The sequence below is a fragment of the Cibotium barometz genome, chromosome 25 (genome assembly GCF_041138505.1).
Source record: "Cibotium barometz isolate CiBa-2024 chromosome 25, ASM4113850v1, whole genome shotgun sequence".
NCBI classification, from domain to species: Eukaryota; Viridiplantae; Streptophyta; class Polypodiopsida; order Cyatheales; family Cibotiaceae; genus Cibotium; species Cibotium barometz.
In genome coordinates, this window is record NC_141070.1 from 30789371 (window position 1) to 30815711 (window position 26341).

Sequence of the window (26341 nt, forward strand, 5' to 3'; positions counted from 1 at the left end):
GATAAATAATTTTGAGCTTCAGTACAATGCGATATAGGGCTTCACTCAAGAACATCCACCCTAAATCGCGCTGTACTTACGGACTTGCGTTATACAAGGTCAGTGTAGCGCAATTTCGGAACCCTATGGGCGATAGCTAGCCCATACTCGCGTTTTTTGTAGAAATGACTTTGAGCTTCATTTTACAACATGATGTAGAGCTTTACTCGAGAATGTCCACCCTAAATCATGTTGTATTGATTTACGTTATATAAGGTCAGAGGACAGCGCGAATTCGAAAATCGATGGCCCATACTCTCGTTTTTAGAAGCCACTTTTTAGTTTTTTCTACATATTTGTGCAATATACACCTAGTATATTATAATTCATTACAATGCGATAAAAGGCTTCACTTGCCAACATCCACCCTATATCGCCTTATATATACTGACTTGCAATACGCTCTGACTCTGATTATAGCGCGAATATGGAAGCCTACGTCCGATTGGCTACATTGCATACTTGTGCAACAACACGAAACCATACAATTGTTGTATACAAAGAAAAATTGAGTATCATAAGATTTAGATGCTCGTTTGTTACATATTAGTGCAATTTAGACCTTTTATAGTGCAAGTTATTACAACACAATGTAAGGCTTTCCCTCATCAATGTCCAATGTAAATCGTGTTATAGTGACTTGCAATATAGAAGGTCTTTTTAGCTCGAATATGGGACCCTTTTCCATAATACCTTATCATAGGTAGGTTAGCATTGTTAAATAAAACCCTAATCCATTAAAAATCCTAAAAAACCAGTTTGCCGATGTCGTTCCTTCTTCACTGGGTTTGCTGTAGCAGTCTCTCGCCATGTGTCCTGGCTTTCCACATTTGTGGCAAGTGAAGGTCCTCCCTCCTACTCTGCCTCTTCCTTGTCCTCGTCCTCGAGAGAATCCTCCTGCTGTTGAGTCAAGCCCTTTCTTCTCTTTGCCTCTGCTCTCTTGCTCTAGTAGAGCTGCTTCTATCTCGTGTATCTTCAATTCAGGTACATTCTTTAGTGTGTTGCTACAATGTTTTCATAATCTCCTTTGTCCACACTCTTCAGAAGTACAGCTAATGCTTCATCATCTTCTACCTTTTGCCAATAGCTGCCAGCTTGCTTAATGCTTTTATATTTGTTCAAGTGTGTGATTAAAGGTTCACTCTCCTTCATGTCCAATTTGTAGAATTGCATTAATAGATTTATCTTTGAATTTTTTGCTTGTGTACCAAATAATTTATTGAGTTCATCCCATGCATCTTTTGCCCACTGTATCCCTGTGATGTGATGAATGATTTCATCATTTAAATTGAGTGCAATAAGTCCCAATGCTTTTTCATTCCTACTCTTCCACTCGTTTTCTCCTCTCTCTGGGCATTCATCTCTCCCTTCAACTAATCCCCACAGATTTTTCCTCATCAGCAGTAAATACATGGTTTTTGTCTGCCATGTATAAAACTGTTCCCCATTAAATTTGGCTATTTCCTGTGCTAAACTCATGGTGATGTGAAGGGGGTCTTACCTCTTGATCCAATTTCAAGATTCAAGGGCAGTGTCTACCCTTTTACAACTCAATCTGGTGTTTAATAGATGATTACAACAATTTTATCAGCATAAAATCACCAAAAATTACATTAAATTAAGGGTAACCAATTTGTACGGGATGGTTGGAGTATCAAACCAACTCCGATTTGCAATCTGAAGCTTTAGGGATCTGTATCAGATACCTAATGGTTAATTTGAACCCTCAATTGCACCAAAATACAGTGATTAGCACTGATTAATCACTAATTAGCAAATTAATACTCTGGTTTGTGTGCAAAAAATAGAGTATGCGGGGAGTCCAGATCTGGTGCCTTCCACTTCAAATGAGCTCAAATGCTTTCAAAGGCATCAATAGCAATGAGTCTAGTAGAGGATTAAGCCAAGAAACACAAGATTTGACCAAATATTGAAAGCTTAATCTCTGTTTTACCAAAGTCGCCTGCAGATTTGATGAAGAGCTTGGATCTCACTGTAGACTTGATGAAATTGAATTCTCTCTTCACCAGCTTGTAGAGCATGCTTGATTACACCTTGGGCTAAGAGGAATTAGAAGGATTTGACTTGATGAAGGAGAAATCTCCAATCTGCTTCAGAAAAACGGCGCCCAGTAATTATCAAAAATTGGCAGTTCTTCGTGGTGGCGGCTTACGCATCTGATTGCATAGGCTGGAGCCCCTTTGGGTTAGCTACCTTGGGCTAGAATGGTTTGGCAAATGATTAAGTATGCAAGGTGCTAGAGCTCCTCCACCAGTTGGGGGTGAAGAGGGGAAGTGAAAACTAACTAAAAAATTGATTTTTTTTGCTAATTATCTACTAATCTAGATTAATTAACTAATGGGCTCATAAACCTGATGGATTCTAGGCATGGCTCTGATACCATGTTGAAATTTGAGCATAATGATGAGCTATGGTGGATCAAACACTAGAATCAACATCATTAACAAAGTGATTAGCAAATGATTAAGATATAATTAGCGGATAATTAGCAAATAGATTAATGTAGGCATGGATACTCAAAAACCAGCAAATTCTCATTAGGGCTATGCCTCAATTTATAGAGTTTACATCAAGCATCAAATCCCATTGATTTCTCCATGATTCACTCCCAGAATATCTCCACACTCCTAAATTCTCTCATGCTACCCTTTATTCTCTCCCAGTAGATTCTTCTCACCTTTTCACAGGTTCTTTCACAATTACATCTTCTCTTTTACAGCCTCTATCCACCAAGAGCTTGTTCCCACACACGCCCTATTCACTTGTATTTTCAACATCCATCGTGAAACGTGTTGTAATGACGTTTGCACTGTATCTACATATCTCCATTATTCTCTCATTACTGTGTAGTTAATAATCCTAATGAGAAATTGTTCGATTTCCTTCACAAAGGTCGCTAGCACCATCTCCAACCTCAGATTTCACATATGTTTTCTTGTAATATCTCCATCGAGAGTATGATCTTGTCTAGATGAACATATCTCCAAGAGAAAGAGCAACAATACTAAGAGACAACTTCGAATGATATAGTCATCCTTGAAAATATTCAGCATGTGCTTGTGGACGATCTTATTTCTGCCACATCATCAAGAGATGAGGTGAACAAGGATATTTCAAAGGTGCCTGGGGATAAGAAGAAGACACACATTAAGTGCCCAATACACATGCGTAAATGTCATCTTGTTGACTACCACTACGGGTTTATTTGCTATTTACATCTTCTGCTTGAGTATGAGAAAGGTTTAATATAAGAAGATGAGGAAAGGTCAGAGGAACCCTCAAGAGCAGAAGATGATGAGGTTCATGAGGTTGCATAGGAGATAAACTTGGCCAAGGAGAGGGAACTCAGTGAGCAGTTTGATATTGATGCCCTTAGAAGAGAAGACACCCGAGTTGTTATTACAGCTGTGGCTGACGAGGAGCCCATTGTGGTAGAGGAAACAGAGCACATTCCAACCTCAGTCCTCCCTGTGTTTCCAATAGGTGACCACTTGTATGTCCTCCTAACAGATATCCAAGCTTTGTTTAACATCATGGAGGACTACTATCTTTCCATCATCGCACAGAATCTTGAAGAATATGATGATTTCATCGATCCAAGTGTGGATAAGTATCTTCTATTGGATTCAAATGTTAAGAATAGTGAGTACATACTCTTGCTAAGATATTATCAATGATGTATAAGGATGCTCATCACTATGAAGCCAACCTTCCCAATGAAGAGGAATTTCAAGATGTTCAGCAAAGACACAATAGTCTGCAAAGGGAAGAGGAGTCTTCAACTGTCCAAGATGGCAAGTCATCAATCAACTTATGGACAAAAGATTAACTTGTTAATGACGAGAATCACAAGGTCTGATTATAATAATTTTGAATATAGTGATGAAGCTGCATATTGCATTTGTTTTGTTGGCCTATTCGCATTATGAATCAAAGTAGCACAACTGCCCAAGAACGAGCATCATTCTAACAACATATCATAGAATTCACCAAAAGTGTGCTAAGTGCTTTGGGGGGAGAGAGTAAAGTAACGTACTATATGGTAAGTTGTACAGTAAAAAAATAAACTGGTGTTTTGACCTTGACTTTTTCTAATTAAATTCTATTGTCATGTGTACAGCACATAGTTTATGCGCATGGTGTGTATTTCATGAAACAAGTATGGATTGCTCGACATCTGGAGTACCCAAGGGATGGAGAAATCACATTATAAAGCAAGAGGGGTTTATTTCAAAAATACAAGACATGGAGGTGGAGCTTCTGCAAGAGAAACACGTACAAACTATCTACAAGAGATGTTCAATTGGTTTTATCGCACAACCTTTGGAAAGGTATTGGTTAGGGAGTGGGCCCAATAATCTAAGCTTGCGCAAGAGGCATGCAAGGCTGCAAAAAGTCATGCTCGACTTTGAATGGTTGCAGACCAATGCTCCCCATAGGCATGGTACTTGGCGTGTGCACGAATGAGGAGACAAGGGAGGCGTTAAGTTGTGCATGCACCAGCATAAATCTAGATGTAATAAGGCTAAGAAAATAAGTTTAGTTCGGTTTTTTTTTCTCCCTTAAAAAAAACTATTAATAGTTCCTTCTCTCACTTCATTCACTTTTTTAGAAGCTTAAGCTCAAGATCTGCATAGACACCTACGTAAGGACACCAGCACATCACCATGTTAGCATAGTCGTACATGGATATGGCACGCACCAAGAACACCGCACGTGTTACCATGCCTTCACAAAACACAGTGCAAGGCACCCAACAACCACATACTAAGACGACACCACGAAAGAGAGTGGATTCTAGGACACGCCCAATAATGGGATCACTAGAGTCCAACCCTCCTTCCACAGCAACACCAGTGCACACACATGCAGGCCCTTCTAGTGGGAGCAAGAGTGTGAAGAAGACCCCACAATGCAGCCACCCCCAGAGATCAAGACAGAGAGGCCGATGATGATGAGCAGTTCGACTGGGTTGGTGAAAACATTCCTACATTGCGTAGCACCATAGGTGGCAAGACCCTACTACCAGGACAGGGTCCCCTACCTACCCGGGAGAAACTTGATACACAAGTATCACAGCAATAGGAGGAGGAGGATTCAGACTATGAGAGAGACCAAGAGGAGGTCCTGCAAGTGCAAGCATAGAAAGGTCAAGCTCTTCAAGCCAAGGAAGTCCCAACCTTGCCAAGGCACTAACACAACATAGAGAGCTCCAAGGAGAAGGATGCACCAAGGGCATAGGGCTCTACAAGAAATTAAGTTTTATCAGAGGAACACTGAGTTGCTGATAAGAAGAGCCTCTTTCGCTCACACAGTGAAGGAGATTCTCCAACGATATAGAACAGAGTTTTGTGTGCAGGGGATTGCCCTTGAAGCATTGCAAGAAGCCTCCGAGGCTTACCTTGTTGAGCTTTTTGAAGATACCAACCTCCTTGCAATACATGCCCCCTTTGTAACAAGCCTATCTGGCTTTCATTTGTAACCTTCTGATAATTAAAATTTTAAGTTTCTCTTACAATATCTTGGTGTCATCATGTTTGTTTAATATGGAGTGTCTATCATGTGCCAGTTTGTCACCCAAGGTATCAGAAATGCTCCTGGAGGACTGAGAAAGCTGTGCCAGAACAGTGTGAATTCGGCCTCTGCAACACGGCGATGTAAGCTCAAAATTTGCACTATTCTGGCACTTCTCTCCTAGCCACTCAGGATCATTTCTTATGCATTTATAATGAAGTTGAGCACATTAATTATGAGAAACACTAGTTTATAAGATAAAAACACCTTTAATCATCACATCTACCTCAATAAGCATAATTGCTTCTTTTTGAGGCTTGAAGTGGGATCCATGTCCCGTGCTTTTGCATCCATCTTTGGTAGTGCAGACGCATGTACAAAATAGAGCGTGCCTTCAAGAACCTGAAAGACACTGTAGAATCTACTACATTGCACTTGTACACATCACCTTGATGTGACCCCTCATTAACCTCCCAACCCTCTCCTAGTAATCCTTGAACGAGGTCAAACTGTACCTCCTTACAAATATACATTGTTTTTGTTTGGTGCATTGGCATGGAATTGAACATGTGCACAAAAACATGTAAAGGACAAAAACAATTTAGCCCTACTGACCTAGATGCCTTTGAAAACTTGAGTGATGTCTTGATGTCACTTACCATCTTAAACTTTAAGCATAAGATGGTCCAAGCCTCAGGTTTGGGCCATTCGGGATTGTTAAGAGGGGGGTTGGGGATCTCTTCTAGCTTGCCAAATAAACCTGGTTTTTTATCTATAAAATATGAGTGAGAAAAGAAAAAGATATTGTTCTGTACAAGATCACTTGGGCTTTGAGATACGAACATTGCCTCTCCAATGGATGCATGCATAGCATAGAAAACTCCAGTGAGGCTTTGGAGTGGTTGTTCCTCAACATAATTAGAGGGAAAAATATCTGCAGCAGAGAGACATAAGAAAATGGAGAATCATAAGAAAATTTGAAACAAAAAATCCAATATTAGCATGTTGTTAAAGCTGTGTTTATGTTACACTGACAATTTGAAGGAAACCTTGGTCGTTGGCCTTGAATGTACAGGTCTCCAAGGGTATACACATGTTGCACTATGGCAACTAGTCCTTTCTTCTTAGTATGCTTGAAGCCTTGTAGCCGCCCCTTCCAATGATGTAGCATATTTCCCAGTTGTTGATGCACTCGATGTGGTCCCTTAGAGCTTGGTTGCATGTAGACCCACCAAGCCCCAACCCTGAATCTTTTTTGAGCCCAAACTCCATTCTCATCTCTTGTGTTATACAGCACAAGCTCTTCCACCTTCTCCCTAGGTTTTCTCACATTACTAGAAGAGGCCATGGTGGTAAGAAAAGAGAAGAAGGGAAAAGAAAAGCTTGTTTTACAACATAAGAGTGGAGAGGAGAGAAAGTCCAGCAATAGCAATGGAGAGGAAGGGAGCTTGAGAGACAGAGAGAGAGAAGGAGATTGAGAGGGAGGGAGCTTTAGAAGGAGGGAGAGCTTGAGAGGGATGGAGTTTATGCAGTAATGGAGAGCTTAGAAGAGGAAGAAAGAGGTTCAAAATGAGCTTTCCAAACCCAAAGTATGTTGGCCCGGGGAAGTTTGAGAGGGAAAACACACTTTTGGGAAAAAATTAATAATTTTTAATTTTTAGGGTTTTTAATCTGCGCGATTCTAGGTGCGTGATTTTTAGGGTTTTTAATCTGCGCGATTCTAGGTGGGGGACCTCTAAGTTTGGGCCCAAGAGGTAGGGGGACAAGAGTAGTAATTAGGCCCCATTAGCAAACCAAAGCCTAGGCCCCCTAGGGTCAAAGAAGTAAAAAATGTGCACCTAGCCCTCTTCCTATAGGTCCATTCCTAATCAAAAGTTAATCCAAGAGGCCCTCTTTAGGTCCAAAAAATTCCTAATGATCATGTTTTTAATGTCTAAAAGTTTGAAAGTTTAAAAGTATCCATGGGAGGTGGTGAATGTAGAGAAGCATAAATTGAAACGAATCAAAATTTTATTCAAGTCACTGATTTATAATTTTCAATATCCAAAGCATTAAGCCCCATGAATTCAATTTGTTCTATTGGCCTTGGCTTCTTTCTCATCTATCCTAACTGCAATCCTCCTATACCACCACATGAGTAATTGCCTCAATGCATTAACTTCATGGATTCCACCAACATGCGAGGTGGCCTTCTGAAACCCACAACAAGCTTGCCAATGTGAGTGCTCCATGCCTTGGGTCGACCAGATAGCTAAGTTTCCCTGATTTGCAAAGTAGGGACCATGAGCCTCCAAAATGTGCTAGAATAAAAGTGACAATAGCATATGCACATTGGTTATTTTCAATAAGAATTGCTAAACAACATAAGAACATACGAAATTGGGGATCTTACCATATAAAGTGTTATTCTACTTGATGTCCATGCTTCCACCATGTACTTGTAAAACGTAGTCATGGCTAATTTAAAGTTGTTGGCATCTTCTTCGTTTGAATGTCGTTTTTTGTAAAAGTGTAGCAACCTTATCAAAGGCAATCCATACATTAGCAATTATTGCCTTGCTTTTTTGACACTATAAGGGCACGATAGTGGAGTTACCCTTTTGTTTTACAACACGAACTTAAAACCTGCATCCATTTGTATGTAGATCATTGCATCGGATTCTCTACTTAAACTAACTTTGTCACAAATACCTTGAGTTTCAGTTTGCAATAAATTCATTCTTCACATCTTGCAATCGTGCATGCACGATTGCATGCACGAGATCATCACTAGTTGTTCTAAACTTTGAATGAGAAAGTGTAGACTTCATCTGTCTTGAGAAGACTTTTGAGATTGCTCCATTATCTTGTTTAAGGTTCTTCAGCTTATCAGTCTCGGCATGTATACGGTGTTTGTATTTTCCACTATTTTTTGACAATGCAATAAGTGGTCTTTGTTCTCTTACTCGTTCACGTGCATCCAAATTAGAGGTGGGGCCATGTTTGACTATCTTCTCTAATACCCCTTCTAATTTGTCTAGATCCTTTGCTTTTTGATCCAATTCATGGTTTTGCAAATGCTGAGCATGAAAAACTTCTACCAACTCATTGTATTCATTCTCTTTGTTAGACAATCGATCATTTAACTGTTTGATCTAAGCTTCCTTCATCATCAACATCCTTCGTGATGATATCCAAACGCTTCGCACTTGACTAGCAAGCCTTGTTGTGTAACCAAGCAAGCCAACATTGCCCTCACAAACATATTTGATCAAAGAAGTTAGGTCTGAAAATTTAGGTGGTTGTTGGGTCAAGGGATTAGGTAGGTAAATTGATCCTTCCACCATATATCAACATGCTTTCTCCCTAATTCCTCAGCTTGTTGCATTACAAAAGGGTTGACCGTAAAAGCGTCTATTCTCTAATAGAGAGGTCCACATGTATACATCGCTTCGTAGAATTATCTATGATATTCTATAGACCACAAAACAATACTGAAATAAATTCTTTCTTTGTAAAAATATACGGTGCAGTAAATTCTTTGTAAAAATATACAGTGCAGTGCAGTAAAACATCATCATTAATTTCAGACACTTGCGTTTCAAATAACATAAAAATTCATGCCATACCTCCATTGAGCACTTTAGCAACACTTCTTGTAGCAAAATAATCGAGTATAAAAAATCCATATAGGCAAATATGACTTTTTGGTTCCACTTGAAGGCACCAGAAAGCCAAATCTCTTTTCATTGTTGTCCATGCATAAATAGTATGTGAGGAAAGAGGAGATTCAAGTGAAAGCTTAGAAGCTTCCTTAAGAGATTAAAGATTTGAATGGAGGGAAATTCAAATGGAGAAGAGTGGCTACTGAATTAGGAAAACTCGTCCAATGACAACCACCATAACTTCATGAAAATGCACTAGAATAGGTGACTTATGCGTGTCTAATTGCGCTGAAAAAAAGAACTTTTCATAATACTAAGTTCGCTTCTGAAGATATGTTCGAGTTCTTTTAAAAAATGCCACTATTTCCAATCAACATCTTCTAATTCCATGTTGTACTTATGTCAGAAATATAGTTGTATAGTTACTACATATGTCAGAAATATCCTCGTACTTATTTTCTTACTTTATAGAGTACTAGCTTTTCACATTTATGAATTTTCCCTCGCATTGGGGTTGAAGTTACGTAGAATTTAAGAACATTAGAATAAAATAAGCATTGAATCTCTTTAGAAAATATGAAAAAAGGAGAACTTAGAATAAAATAAGCATTGAATCTCTTTAGAAAATATGAAAAAAGGAGAACTTAGATTCAAAAAGAAGAGAGAGAAATCCAATATAATATTATTATTTTTACACTTTTTCGAGATTCCAGGAGGAGAGAGAAAGCCCTTAAAGGTGCCATTTGGAGCCCAAATTTCCCTTAATGTTATATACAGAAACACAAATCATCTAGGGATGACTTCTTTTTGGATAAGAAGATGGAGTGCAATGTATTGCACCGAGAAAAAAACTTCAAATGACCAAGCTTACAACATGAATAAAGAGGAAGAGGAAGAGCAAGAGAAAACTCGATTACCTTCAACAATAATAACAAGTTTGCCAATACAATTTAGTATTCTAGTTCAAAATGTGAAGATAAATTTCCCTTGAGAGGTGTTTTTGAAAGGAGAGGTAGCTTTGAAAGAGGCTAAAGCTCAATGTAAATGTATAATGTCATTTTTTCTTGTTATGTATATGGCCACTTTGAAAAGGATCGTCTTAAGAAGCAAAGGGATGAGCTCGGGGGGTCACTATATGTAAATCCTCTATATCACGTGCGTTCAAGGCCTATTTAAAAAGTCCCTTATCTGTGAATTTTTTAGTGAATATAATGTATCCTTTCCTATTCAAATCTGTAATTTTTTTTAAATACAATAAATAAATCCCCTCTGTAAATATATTTCTGTAAGTTTTAAATATTTAAAATGTCCTTCTGTTGAACCCACGTGATACTTGCATATTTATACGAGTGACCCCCCCGAGGGGATGAGTCAAATGGAAAGGTGAACAAAAAGCATGGAAATTTTATAAAATGATGATGATTATGAGTGGGAAGTTAAGAGATGACACACAAGGAACAACTTGAACATCCAATTCATGGACTCAATGTTGTAACCTATATAGCAATAAATAACAAATAACACTCATAAAAAAATTGAAGGCAAAGAAGAAATTTCCATGGATATGAGTGTAGGGTCAAAAAAGGCATTCATGATTAATAATGTTTTGTATGTGCAGAACCTTGCAAAATATCTTTTATCTATTGGAATCATGACAAATAAATTGGTTGCTTCAATCCCTAATCTCTATGGTACGATTACAAATCTCTATGGTACGATTACAAATCAACACAAAATGTCACCATCAAAACTTTACCATAAGAGATATGGATAGGTATGAATACTTGAATTTCAAACAACTTCTAATAATTGAGAAATGGCAATATGGTTATTGGACTACCCCACTTATCATTTTATGAAAAGACTCATGAGTCTTTTGCATGGGTAAAGAAAAGGAAAACCATTTGAAAGTGAATATAGAGCTAGGGGAGCTCTTGGTTTGGTACATTCAGATGTTTGGAGTCCTACATAAACAAAGTTAATAAATGGCCGTTCACTTTATTCACATGTATGGAGTCCTAGATAAACAAAGTCAATAAATGGTTAACTTTATTTCGTCACTTTCATTAAAGATTTTAGTAGGAGAACATGAGTTTACTTTATATAAAGCAAGGTTGAAGCATTTGAAAAGTTTGAACACTTCAAAGCAAAGGATTGAGATTTTAAGGATTGATATAGGAGGTGACTATACCATCTAAGTGAAAGTGTCCTTTGTTCTCCCTTTGACCACCACCCAAGCTGCCCACAATAATCCACAAATTGGTATTTTTAGGTAGTAAGTGTTTAAGACCAAATTAAAGAGCTTTGATTCAAAATTAGAGAGTGTGTGGAACCCATTGACCCTTGTTGACCATTTATTATGTTTATTTTTGTTAACATAGCTAATCTTTTCATAATTGCCACTGTAGGTGATGCCAAATACTTTTGTGACCCTTATTTATTTGTTTCGCCTTCTTGTACCATGTAAGATGGATACTCGTAGCATGATAAGCTTAAACCTTTATGATTTAGAAATATGTCACCTAATGTATGGCTATAATCTCACTATGTATAGTATAGTGATTGGACCTTCCTTGAGAGGCACATGGGAATTTCAACCACCTAAAGATGAGTGGTGTCACAACATCACCTTCTTGGTCTGCTAAGGTAGCCCTTTTCTTTTTCTATTTGTGTTGATGCTATGAGCACTTACTTTGTGATGTAAGAAACAAGACTTCAAGGCCTTGGATTGCCAATCTATACCATGAGTTTTCAAATTACATGACAACTTATAATCTTATTTGTGTTGGATGCTATATGAGGACTTACTTTGTGGTGTAAGATAGAAGACTTCAAGGCCTTGGATTGATAATCTATACCATGGAGAAGCTCTTGAACTTGGCATTTGCAAATTACATGACCACTCCTAATCTTATTTAGCACACAAGGAAGCCTCCAACATTTTATGGAGGCGAACAAAGATTTTCACCTCACCTCGGGGGGTAAGAATCAACTCCATCACTTCTTTCTATACCTTCATGAGATCTTGCATGGGACAGGTTTAGTAGCTAATTTGAGATGAGGAGTCGGAGGTGAAGCATAAGAGACATGAATGTTTTAAAATATTACACATTGATATGCTAAAGATTAGAAGATGGTTATTTATTGTTTTATTATTTTTTCTTGATTGATCAATTAGTTAATCTTGCACCACACTTATCTATTTACAGCCATTTAAGTGTGTGCATACATTCACCCATATGTGATCAATGTGTAGAAAAAAGAAAACAAATTGAAAACATTTTAAAAAATAATTTACCCATGGTGCAACAATATGAAAGGAAAAATGTAGAAATTTTTTTTACAAAAGTAGTTGTTTAAAGTTTGTATGGAGTAAATGGGACTCTCCATAAGTTGCAAAAGTTTTTTAAAAGCAGATCTTTAAAATACATGAGATGCATATGAACATAGTTTCACATGCAAATTTTTAAAATTTGTTGATTATTATCATCGGGCGGCAACTCAGTCGTTAAGGTGTTTAGTTGATATGCCCAAGGTTATGTGTTCAAACCCTGTTGGCAACCCCAAATGATGATATCTTGTAATGTTGCCCGAAGGTGTGTGTGGTGTGTGGTGTTTGTAAAAGGGCATGTGAGGCCTGAGAGGAGTCCTCTCATCAAACTATGAATTAGTTGCACAATAAAAAATTATTAATTATTATTAATTTTTTATGAGTTTGATGGGAGGGAGGGTACTGGAATTACAGGCATCACTTTCAAAAATGACTATAAACATAGTTGACAGTGTCACATGCTGATGTTAGGTTTCTCTCAAACTTTTTGGCCAAATATATACTTAATGAGTATAACTATTACATTTTACAAAAAAAAAAAACTAAGACGAGGATGCATATATTGAATGGCATGGTTCTTAACATCTACAGGGAAGCAGCAACTTTACTTAGTATGTAAAGTTCGAAGGAAGACTGAAACATCAAAGTTTCAAGTCTGTCCATTCACCTCAAGATCAAGGAGTTGTGCAGGTCAGAGTCAGGGGACTCCACAACGCTGGCAGTAGATACTTTCTCTGGTGAATGCCATACGCGTTGTAGCTCGCCTTGGTCTTCTTGGCCACAAGCAACCGTCCAGGGTACCCAGGGTAAGAGCCCGGGCCAAAGGAGCCAGCGCAAGCGGTGGCGGCTTCCAAAGGGGCGGAGGCGTCGCCTTGGAAGTAGCCGGTGCCGAAAGGGTTGGTGGCGGCACCGGCCAGGACTGTGGCGATGTTAATGATTATTCCGTCCATGCCGACGTCTTGGTTGGGCGCCAGCAGGGGAGGGTTGGGGGGACCAAATTGGGGGACGGCAAAGGGCCAGGCGCATTGGCCGGGGCATTGGGAGGCGGGGTTGCCTACCCAGCCGAAGAGCAGCATGCGGTAGCTGGAGCTGCGGGCGGGGAAGGTGTAGTCGTGGAAGCCGCAGGAGTTCATGCAGAAGCGCTCAACGTGAACGTCGGCGGCGGTGAGCACGAGGTAGATGCTACTACTACGGGCGGCCATGGACGGCAGAGATTTGTGCTGAAGGGCGTTGAGGACGAGGGATTGGATGTCGCTACGCTTCAAGCTCTTCCCCATGGAGCAGCCCGCGTCGACGTACTCGTTGCCCAGCGTCAAGGAATTGGACACGCTGGCATTGTACTTGTCGACGTAGCTAGCTGCAGTTTTCCACCAGCTCCATACAGAGTGGGCCACGTGGGTTTTGTGCAAGGAGTCCAAGAAGTCGGTGACGACGGAGCGCTGCGAAGGGGTGAAGGAGCCATACCAGAGCAGGTGCACCAGCAGGGGTGAACCGTTGTCGATGAGGAGGGGGCCGTTGTTATAGCTGAGCACCAGAGGAGTCGAGGGCACAAGAGCAGCCAGGTGGCGGCCAACGAGAGCTGGGCTAGCATTGGCAAGCACAGTGCGATCATGAGCTACTACGGTGAGAAGCACAAACAAGCAGGCCAAGCCGCGCTGATCGGACAAAGTCATAATAGAGGAAGCTCTTCCACAGCTGCCGCCGCTGCTGTTGCTGCTACTGCTGCTGTTGCTGTGTGTGTTATATCTAGAGCTTTGCATGGAGAAGACTTGGTGGAAATCTAATCAAAATACAAAGCGATTACAAGGCAAGGCTGATCAATCAGCAGTGTTTGCAGTGTGCTCGATGCAAGATATGGCTTCGATATATATAGTGCCAATATATAAACCAGATTTAATTTTAGTGTGGGCGGCCGCCGTCGTGGGCTACTACATCGTAGCTTAACCGCGTGTTGATTGCCATCATCAAAACCAATTGCAGGAATAAGTGGGCGGTGCTGCCCACCTCCAAAAATGTACACGCAACACGCTTTGACTCTGATGCACCTCGCGTCCTCATCCTCTTCACTGTTCATGAATTAATTCTTCGTCCAATAATTAACTACTTATCAATAGTAATTAATTTAACTAATTACAGTATCAAATCGGCCCACCTCTCGCTACTACTGTGTCTGTCATCTAACAGCCAATATTGCGTATTCTCCCTCTGTCGTGTTTCAACAAGCACACCTCACGATCATGCGTTCTGCCAGCCAGGATGGGGCCTTCTCAATGGAACACATGATCACCAAAACCAACATTATCAACTTGCTGCATTCGCGTTGCTTGACTCATCATATCTCTCGCCAAGTTGCCAACACCTAGCTGGCAACTCGACGAACATACATTTGACTTCTCAATTGCCTCGCTCTCCTTTAGCTCTCACCGATTGGAATATTGTAGACTCCCTTGCATCCAACACCATTAAAAAACCATCGACCAAATGTTTTTTGAGAGCTCCCTCTCTCAAGCAAGCATCATTTTAAAAAAAAACTCCAACTTTAACCTTCACTAGATGGTGTCTCTCTATGATTCATTTATTGGCTCCAATATCGATGGCACACAGAAGTCAAAACATTTATGAGACTTGCCAAGGTGCAACACCATTCTACACTCTTGTACTTTCCACTATAGGCCCATTTCCACGCCCATTAAAATTCGCAACTGGTTATGAGCTGAACAATTCCAACCCTATGGGGTTCACCTCACAACCACAAGTTGAACTCAGAGGGCTTGTCTTCTTCTTCATTAATTTCTGAGAAGTGAAAACTACTTGCCAACCGAGCCCCACATGGAAATAGGCCTTATATCCATCCTAGTACCTTAACACACATCCCTCATATGCACCACTACCTATTTGCCCACAAATTTCTCCTTTCACTCCTCTCCTTGTGTTTGCTCCTCAACTCCTTTCCTTGTCTCATCTCCTCCACCCCTACTTGCCCACCCATTTGTGCTCCTCATCTCCTTTCTCTTGCCAATTCACTCAGTCATTATTGGCACACACATGTCTTTTCTTGGGGTTTAGTGTCACTAGTCATGGATGATGCTATACTGATGTTCTGATACTTGGAAAAGGCATAAGGTGGGCACACATGTCTTTTCTTGGGGTTTAGTGTCAAATGTTCTCGTACTTGGACAAGGCCTAAGGTGGTGCACTCAGCCTACCCTCTCTTTCCTTTATTAGCTCTATCACTTGAAAGAGCTAGACTCGAGTTTATGTAAAGTATTTCCTTTTCTCATTTTAGGGGATACACGATTTCCCACCAAAGTAGTTTATAGATGCGGTGTTTAAATCCACAACTTCTCTAGTTAATAATTTCTAATTTTCTCTTATGGATCACTTCTTCTCATCTCTCATGTATCTCACTCCTCAACACTAAAAACCATTTTCTTACAACCTTTTTCCCAATTTTTCTCTCTTTCTCCACACCTTCTATAGTTAGTAATATTTGGCTTTACCTTCTCTAGTTAGTAATTTCTTCTTTTCTCTTATGGATCACTTCTTCTCATCTCTCATGTATCTTTCATTCCTCAACACTAAAAAATCATCTTCTTACAACATGTCTCCCATGTTTTCTCTCTTTCTCCACACCTTCTCTAGTTAGTTTCTTCTTTTCTCTTAGGGATCACTTCTTCTCATCTCTCACATATCTTTCACTCACTACAAGACACTGCTGCCATACACGCGATAAGTTACGGGCGCGTGTATGGTCGGGCATGTTACCATATTATAGTAGTGATGTGTGTGAACACACTTAGGACCGCCGGGGCACTTTTTCCCTCACTAGGAGGTTTTTTCCCCCGTGCATTGTATATACGCCCATTATCTTCTAGGGCTTGTTATCTTTCATTTTTGGCACTCATAATACACTACTGTGTTGTGCTCAAGCTTCCTTATCTTCTTGAAGTTGTGTGTGCATTCCTGCAACCCTAATTCCAACAATTGGTATCAGAGCAGGCTTCCTCCTCCCGGGCAGCATCACCGGCACCTGCCGCTTCATCTCCTCCGATTGCGACGAGGTTTCACGAGCGTCTGCAGGTTAGTATATGCCGTGGGCGAGCCCGTAGGGCTCGTTCGTTTCAGAATTTTGATCTGAAGTCATTTCGCCCTCCGTTTTTGCATTCCAAGTACTGCGCAGGCAAAATCGTCCTACTGTGCAGATTTTCTGTCAAGATTAAAATCTGCAGGACAGGTGCCCATTCGTCTGTTTTGGGCTGTGCTACATAGCACAGGTCGATTTTATACAGGTTTACCTCTTACAGACAGCATTTACATCTAGTAGTACAGTCATTGGCCATGGCTGACAACAATGATGTATTCCGCATGTTGGCTGCTGAGGATAAGTTGGATGGCACCAACTATCCATTGTGGGCATATATGATGCGACATGTATTGGTAGCAAAGGGGTTATGGAACATTGTGCAGGGTATTGATGCACGTCTTATTGTGGCTGGGAATGCTGCAAACACATCAGAAACAGGTACTGTTGATGATGGTGCAGGCACAAGTGCTGTAGCAGCTGTTCGAGAACCACCACTTTCAGCAGAGCAGATTCGTTGGGATGGTAGAGATGCGCAGGCTCATGCCTTGATTGCGCTGTCTGTCAAACGTACCATTATCCCACATATTCGCTCCTGCAGGACTTCTAAGGATGCTTGGGATGTACTTGCCACATTGTATCAGGCAAGAAATGAGGCTCGTGTTGCTTACCTCCGAAAACAGTTGGAGAGTGAGCATATGAACGAAGGTGATTCTATGGATAGCTTTTTGACAAAGATCAAGGATTTCAAAGAGCAGCTCATTTCTGCAGATGAAATCCTGTCAGACAGTTCACTTGTGCAGACTGTTTTGAATGGTCTACCAGATTCTTATCAGGGTTTTGCTTCCACTCTTCGCTTGATGATGAAAGGCAATCCCAATGCCTTATCATTTGAGGAGTTAGTTTCTGTTTTGCTGCAAGAAGACCAGTCAAGGCAAAACAGGAATATTATGCGTGTCGCAGATCAAGCTTTCGTTGCTAGTCAGAGAAGCGGGAAAGGTAAAGCTGGCTTTTCTTCTAGTAAGCAGAAATCTGCAAATGCTGCGCAACCAAAGAAGGAAGACAAAGATGAGAAGAAGGGTGACAAACAGAAGACATTTTGCAAGTACTGTAAGGGAAATGATCATGTCATCAAAGCGTGTCCTAAGCTGGCTGCGAAAGAGGCTAAGAAGAAAGAGACTGGTATGGCTGTTGCAGATGCCTCTCCTTCTAACAATGAATCTGCTAATGTTGTTCAAGATACAGAATGGGCATTCAATGCGCAGTGCAGTTATGACCCATCTTTGCATGACACATGTATGTCTGCAGTAGATTCAGATGTATGGTACTTTGACAGTGGTGCCACTAAGCATATCACCTCGCAGCGCAGTTTATTCACTTTCCTTGAGTCTGCTCCCACAGGGAATACTGTCACTTGTGCCAATAACTCCTCTTATCCCGTTAAAGGAGTTGGACAGATTGTGCTGAATGTTGCAAATTGCAACACCTTTACACTTTTTGATGCATTGTATGTGCCAGGGATCAAAAAGAATCTGCTGTCAGTCTCCGCATTTGCCAAAACAGGTTTGGTTGTAAAATTTGTGGATGACAGATGTACTGTTCATGATCTCTCTTGTGGTGACATCATTGTAGCATCTGGTTCACTATGTCGAGGGCTGTATAAGCTCAATATGGATGGCAAATGTGTAGAGGATTCAGCATGTGCTATTATGGATACGTAGGCTATTTCAAATGCAAAACTGTGGCATGCACGTTTTGGTCATCTGAATTTTGCAAGTTTGCTGCGCCTGCAGAAATCTGAAATGGTGTCTTCTTTGCCTAAGCTTGAGGCACCTGTCAAGCATGTTTGTGAGGGCTGCATATTGGGTAAAATGCAGCGTGCTTCCTTTCCCAAAGATGAATCAGTGAGAGCTGAACGCAGATTGCAGCTTGTTCACAGTGATGTTTGTGGTCCCATGCAAACTCCATCATTTGGAAACTACCTTTACTTCATGACTTTCATTGATGATTTTACCAGGCATGCATGGGTATATCCTTTGAAGGCAAAGTCCGAAGTGTTTTTGTGCTTCAAACAGTTTTTGGTTATGGCTGAAAATGTGTCAGAAAGTAAGATGGGCACCCTCCGTTCAGATCGAGGGGGGGAGTATATGTCTTCAGAATTTAATGCATTTCTGGCTGAGCGTGGGATAAAACACCAATGTACAGTGCCGTATACACCACAGCAAAATGGTGTGGCTGAGAGAAAAAATAGGTCTCTCATGGAAATGGCAAGATGTATGGTTAAGAGTCAAAGTCTACCACATGGTTTTTGGCTTGAGGCTGTCATGTGTGCCACTTATGTACTAAACAGGTGTCCCACCAAAGCATTACAGGTTGTCACTCCATATGAGGCTTGGCATAGCCGCAAGCCATCTGTTGGCCATTTACGTGTTTTTGGTTGCCTGGCATATGCATTAGTGCCTGTGCAACATCGCAGAAAATTGGATGACAAAGCTGTCAAATGTATTTTTGTTGGATATAGTGCTGAGAGCAAAGGCTATCGTTTGTATCATCCACAGACAAAGCGCATTTTGGTTAGCCGTGATGTTGTATTTGTGGAAGATGCAGTTCAGCCCTTGGTTTCATGTACTAAGGTGACAGATATCAGCTCACGTGATGTCTATGATACATTGTTGCCTCTTTTCAGTGGTGCACAGTCAAGTGCAATACCTTATGAGGCAGTTTTTCAGCCTATGCAGGTTTTAAATGATGGCACAGATCAGCCTATATCTGATGCAGATGTGCATGATGCACTTGAGGATGAGAGACAAGAGATTGAGGGCTCTAGGAACATGCCTAGATGGCTGGTGCAGACTTTGCGTGACAGCAAGTTGGATGCCCCTTTGTCTAGTCGCACTCGTTCTGGCTCTCATGGTGCCTCTTATGCGTCAGATTGTTATGCATTGGCTGTTTCTAGTATGTGCGATGAAAGTGAGCCTGTTTCATTTGATGAGGCACAAAGTTCAGAAAATTGGATGGCTGCTATGCAAGCAGAATACGATGCTATTATGAAGAATAGTACATGGTCTTTATGTGACTTGCCCCCTGGCAAGAAGGCCATTGGCACTAAGTGGGTATACAAATTGAAGCGTAAGCCTGATGGCACAGTGGATCGCCATAAGGCTAGGCTTGTTGCAAAAGGTTATGCTCAAGAGAAGGGCATTGATTTTGATGAGACTTTTGCTCCCACATGTCGTATGACCACTGTTCGTAGCATCTGTGCATTAGCAGCTCATAATGGTTGGAATGTACATCAGCTGGACATAAAGACTGCGTTCTTAAATGGAGATTTGCATGAGGAGGTGTATGTATCGCAGCCTCGTGGTTTTGTTCAAAAAGAACAGGAAAACAAAGTGTGCAGGTTAAAAAAGGCTTTATATGGTTTAAAGCAAGCTCCACGAGCTTGGTATGAAAAAATACATGCATATTTGACTGCACATGGGTTTCAGAATAGTCCAACAGAAAGCACTTTGTATGTTAAACGTGTGGATGGTGTACATCTAATCATTGCTCTCTATGTCGATGACATGCTGCTCACAGGACCAAATGAGAGTCATATTGCTGATTTTAAGGCTGATTTGAATGCCTCTTTTGAGATGTCAGATTTGGGGCATTTGCATCATTATTTGGGGATACAATTTAAGCAGTGTGATGGAGGTATTGCTTTGTGTCAGACAAAGTATATTGAAACATTGTTGCGGAGATTTGGCCTTGAAGACTGCAAGCCTATTGCTACTCCAATGGAAACAGGTTTGAAGTTGAGTCTTCATGATGCTGGAGATCACTTTGATGTCACACTCTATCAGACAGCTGTTGGTTGCCTCATTTATGTATGCATTACGAGGCCAGACATTCAGTTTGCAGTCTCACAGGTGAGCAGATTTATGCATAGCCCAGGCATTAAGCATTGGCAGGCAGTGAAGCGTATCTTTCGCTATTTGAGTGGTACTCGGCATCTTGGGTTGTTTTATCCCAAGGGGGGATCATTGCCGCCAGATTTACATGTTTTTTCAGATTCTGACTAGGCTGGTTGTTATGACACACGCGTGTCCACGAGTGGTTTTTGCTTCATGCTTGGAAGCTCATGCATATCATGGTTGAGCAAGAAGCAGCCTACTGTGGCCACTTCTAGTTGTGAAGCTGAGTACAGGGCAGCTTTCACAGCTACGGTTGAGTGTGTGTGGCTCAGACGCCTTATGGCTGATTTGGGTGTTGGGCAGCCATCTGCCACCACCATCTTCACTGACAGTCAGAGCGCATTGGCAGTTGCGCGGAACCCAGTGTTCCATGCTCGTACGAAGCACATTGAGGTGCACTACCATTATGTCAGGGAGAGACTCTCTGCAGGAGAGATCAGTTTGGCTTATGTGCCAACACAGGATAACCTTGCAGACCTTTTCACAAAGGCTCTGCCTCGTGAGAAGTTCGAAGCTTTTCGCAAAGCTTTGGGCTTACTCCCTTTTGTGGATTCGTCCACATAGCTAGACACTTCCCTATACATGAGTGCTAGCTCTTGTTCACCGCATCACTCCAGGGGGGATTTGTTACCATATTATAGTAGTGATGTGTGTGAACACACTTAGGACCGCCGGGGCACTTTTTCCCTCACTAGGAGGTTTTTTCCCCCGTGCATTGTATATACGCCCATTATCTTCTAGGGCTTGTTATCTTTCATTTTTGGCACTCATAATACACTACTGTGTTGTGCTCAAGCTTCCTTATCTTCTTGAAGTTGTGTGTGCATTCCTGCAACCCTAATTCCAACAGGGCATGTATATGAGTAGTATCGGGCGCGTGTATATTGGCATCTAAATTCGCGTGTATTGAAGTTTCAGAAACGCGTCTACCATCGTGTGTATATTTGCATCTAAATTCATGTGTATACTGGTTTCAGAAACGCGTGTATCAGCGCGTGTATATACACGCAATTATACACGCATTATTACACGCGAGAACTTTATTAAGAAAAACTCCATTCCTTTACAAAATTAAAAACTATTTTCTTTAAACCATCTCATAGTACATTACAGTATATATCATTACACAATCCCACTACATGCATTTACAATAATGAAATATATTCAAAAATAAATCATGAGATGATAATTAAAAGACAACATATACAATAGAAATGTCATCAATTTAGAACGATACAGTGATGGATTGGTTAGGGTTTGATCTCATCTTCAATAAGATCCATCCTTGCCAAACGATCAACATCAATATCCATTTGATCAATTTGTAAGGCTACGATTAAATTTATTCCACTATCGATATTCTGTCCATTGATAATGGTATCGATGCCCTGATCATCCTCATCAACATCACCATTATCCTCAATGGTAGGGTCATTCTCATGATCATGAGAAATGGCATGCTCATCCTCATTATCATGATCATCTCTTATTTCTTGATCATCGATCACATCTTCATTGCCATGTTCGACATCATCTTCATTGCGGCTTGTTACATCCTCCATATGCTCCATATCAGTGAATGTATTATACATCACTTTGGAACGTGGTGCAATAGGGATGACGTACCACCATTTAATGTCATGAACCATTGGCAGATAGATAACCTACTCAAATACACATACTGCAGTAATTAATTAGCATATCAAAAGTCAAGGGGTACGCGAGCTTAGATATATATGTACATGAAACACATTAGTAAAAAAATGCATACCTACTCACATTGTTATGGCAATACGAGCCTATCTTTCTTTGTTTACCAAAACTTTGTAGAGTCAATAGTTACATAGCCACTTGCATGGTGTTTTATCGTTGCATTAGGCCCTTTTTCCACCACGTTCATTTGCCATTTGACATCCAAAACATACACAAAGAAGCGACGAAAGTCAAGCCTAAATATGTCTTGGATTGTGTCACAATAATCATCCATTTTTCCATTAGCTCCCTCAAAGCTACTAATGACACCGCAATCTTGTGTATTCCTCTTTTCATCAATTCTTTGTGTTCGAAAATGCTTGCCTTCACACCATATAGCATTGAACATAGTGCACTGGACCAAAATAGAAGCAATATTTGTGTAAGCAATGTGAATAAATATTAAAAGCAAATCACTTACAACTAATGCAAAACATTAGTTCTATGTACCTTTAACATGCATCCTCGTGCATACTCCCATTATTCTATGAGTCATTTGCATACTATCAATTTACATCTACTCACCTCTAAACCTGTTTGATTCCATTCTCCATACATGGAGATGTGATTCAAGGTAATTCGACGCACTCGTACAATGCATCCTTGACATTGATTACACATACACTTGATCCTTTGTCCCAACCACACATCGCGATTACGATGACGCATTGTCTCATCCTCACCAGAACTGCTTGAGGAGGTTGATGACATCCTATGTACAAAAGAGCATACACAAAATCATAATCAATTTTTAATGAAAGTATAAAAATTTCTATAAATCGCGTGTAACAGCGCGTCTACATCTACATCCTTAAAATCGCGTGTATAAACGCGGCTACACCCTTAAAATCGCGTGTATATACGCGGCTACATCCTTAAAATTGCGTGTATAAACGCGGCTGCTTTATTATACACGTAAAAATACACGTGCTGTTACACGCGACGACCTATCTATACCTAAAATAACCCGCCGCCTTCTCCAAATAAACATTTTTAAACTAAGATTTCCTCTCCTTCGTCACTGCCTCTTCCAACAGAGCACTAAACCTAAGTGCAAGGAGCAGACAAGGAGCAGACACGGGTGAAGGAAACCAGCCAAAAAGAAGACGCACTTTTTCAAAGGTGAGTCAATTTGTCCTTTGTCCTGTCTCTTTCCTTCCATTTGTTTATGCTATTGTCTCTTTTTTTTATGCGATTGTCTCTGTCCTTCTCTGGTAGTACTTTTGTGAACGATTGTGACAGTGGGCTTTTTTTATAAGGACGATTTGTCGGAGGTCGGTCGCTTTCAAAAAAATTTTACACAGGTCGCGTGTAGGAACGCGTGTATGTCTGCATGTATCCTGTTTGCACAGACGTTCACATGCATATACACACATTTTTGGACGGGTGTATACATGCGATTGTGTTTCACCCATGCTTGCAATCCAGGTTCTTCAGAGAGATGATCCCATTTGCATATGGCTTGCCTTCACAAAATCATATGTGCTAGCTTGCATTTGTGCTTTGATGCAATCATGTATATACTTTTATTTTTGCAGATTCTCTATAGATCCAGGTTCTTCATCCGATCCATTTGCGTACGGCACTTGGATGATGGAGATGCTAAATCATTTTGGACGCCATCCTAGTCCAGTTGAGCTTACAGAGTATATGTATGTCCATCCCCCTCCTCGATTGCCTGGTATCTATACCCCGCCCCCGAGTATCCATGTCACTCCAGTGCCGTCTATGCCTGCGAGTCCGACGAGACGGCATGCAGCTTCTCCTCTTCCACGCCCACCGAGGAGACATACCCCGTCCCAGACACACTCATGCACACCACCCTCCCAGGCACCATCACGCCAGGGCTCACAGCCACCATCACGTACTCCCTCACAGGTGACAGTCACATAGACAATCCCCCAGTCGTGACTCCACCCGCAGTACAGAGGAGAGCAAACGCCGCAGTAGGAAGAGTGGGAGTGGAGGATGCGGCGGGTGCTTTGGTGGGGGAGGTAGTAAGGCACGCGGTGAGAGAGGAGATAGAGGGAGAAGAGTTAGAGGAGACACTGAGGATGAGGAGGAGGTGAGAGAGGTGGAGGGAGTGATCTGTTATGATGTGACGGATAGGGGCGGGGTAGTGATGGATGCGAGGGGGAAAGAGGTAATGAAGTACATGCGTGGGGTAGTTTCAAACTTGTATAGAAATTGTTTTATAAGATTTAAAGATCAAAATAGCCGATTAGTTGGGGAGGTGATAGATGTTGTACATAGTCGGTACCCCAATCCCCCACATGCGACATTCTCGGATGTATGGAGAAGGACGCGAATAAAGTCATTTTTAGTGGCTAGGAGCGCGGGTATGAGCCCGATCCCTTGTAGTGACTCCTCATCTTTCAACACTTCCACCTTTAGCTAGTACCACTTCTTACAAGCCCAAATAACTCACAAGCAAGCTATAATGAAACCCTAGAATCTAGTAGAGCATCAATACATGGAAGTACAAAGAAGCACACACACAAGCGTGAGAAGTAAGTGCCCAACAAGAAGGAAGAGAGAATATGAGATCCTTAATTCAAAAGAGAAATTTAAGGGTCTATTGATCTATGATATTTTAACTTATATACAACTTAAGTTATGGGCATTCACTTTTGTCTCCACTTGTCTGGTGCCCAAAACTCACTTATTTACTAGTCTAGTATTTATCTCATTATTCTCTAAGCTCCTATTTTAGAAAATAAGGCCTAGGAACACCCCATACCCTAGTGCCATCACGGGCATTTATTAGTATGTTTACCTATTTCCTTGAAGTTCTGAGCTAAAAATGGCTTTTTGTCATGCCATTAAGTTTTGATCTTTAGGTGGTCCAGAAACATTATTTAGTCAATTTAGACCATCAATCCACCTCTAATGTGTACATTTGACCTTATAATTAGCACTTTTCACCATGTGGACCTATCTTGGATACCCATCCATGAGTTAGAGTGGCTATTTGTGTGCTTAATAATAAACCTCTAACTTTCACATACACTAATCCTATGGCTACTCCATTAATCTTTGGTGGTTGATTTCTTAGTTGACCATTGACCTTGTTGAACCTCATAGACTCGGTCAAAGCATTGATTGGGTTTACATCACCCCCTTCCAAGCTAACATCACAATCTATGGGTTGTGAATAAAATGATTTAAAGTGATGAGCAAAGCTCTATCTGAATGTGACCACCATGATATTTTATGGTTCCCATTCAGCAAGCATGTGCCCCTCGGAGAGATTTACTATAACCAAGGATCATTGAGATCTTTGAATAAAGTCTATGAATCATGTAGTATCCACTACTAGACTATTATGCATCACACTAAGGGTAGAGCGACTCACTTGGGGCCTCATATCATAATATCATGATGCTTGGTTATTTTGTCAACTCCCTTGAGTGTGACTAGAATAATCCTTATGTAAGGAAACGTGAATGATTCTTACAAGTGTTCCCTTTATAATTCTCACAACAAGCAGGTCACATCAAATGGCTCCTCAAGGCTCAACAAGATGTCTGGACTCCTCGATTATGAATGTAATTCCTATATCCTCATTGATGACATTCTCGGTCTAAGCTTCTCATCCCAAGTTTCTCATTCTAAAATAAATTTTGTCTTGTTACCTGCAAACTCGGGTCCACCACCCTACCACCAACTTTCTAGTGTTTGTTCCTTTTTCTACTTAGACCAGATCCATAGGCTCAACGTAGCCCCGTTCGAATCTCATGGGTTTAGCCTTCTTTCCTACCACTAGACCTTTGGATCTGGTGTGAGCTCATTTACCCATAATTAAAATTACCACTTTACTCACACACACTACATAAACAAGTTCACACAGACACTCTTTTAAAATATAATCCTTTCATAAAAACAGAAGATCATATAATTCTTTTCACATATCATGCCTAATTCCATATATACTATCATATCACAAGGTAACACATCAATGCCACATCATCAACATATATCTCCTTGTACCAGGACCGTGATC

At 40.8% G+C, this 26341-nt stretch overlaps 1 protein-coding gene across 1 annotated transcript; it reads right to left on the reverse strand.

Moving 5' to 3' along the window:
* Nucleotides 1-13131: 13131 nt before the first annotated feature.
* On the reverse strand, nt 13132-14385 carry LOC147624460 (protein EXORDIUM-like 2). The gene has a single exon (XM_086819966.1). The coding sequence runs from the start codon at nt 14307-14309 to the stop codon at nt 13224-13226; it is 1086 nt and encodes a 361-aa protein (XP_086676092.1). The 5' UTR covers nt 14310-14385; the 3' UTR covers nt 13132-13223.
* Between the last annotated feature and the right edge of the window lie 11956 nt (nt 14386-26341).

Coding starts and splice junctions, on each gene's coding strand:
- LOC147624460 (XM_086819966.1), bottom strand. CDS start 14,309: ATGCAAAGCTCTAGATATAACACACACAGCAACAGCAGCAGTAGCAGC.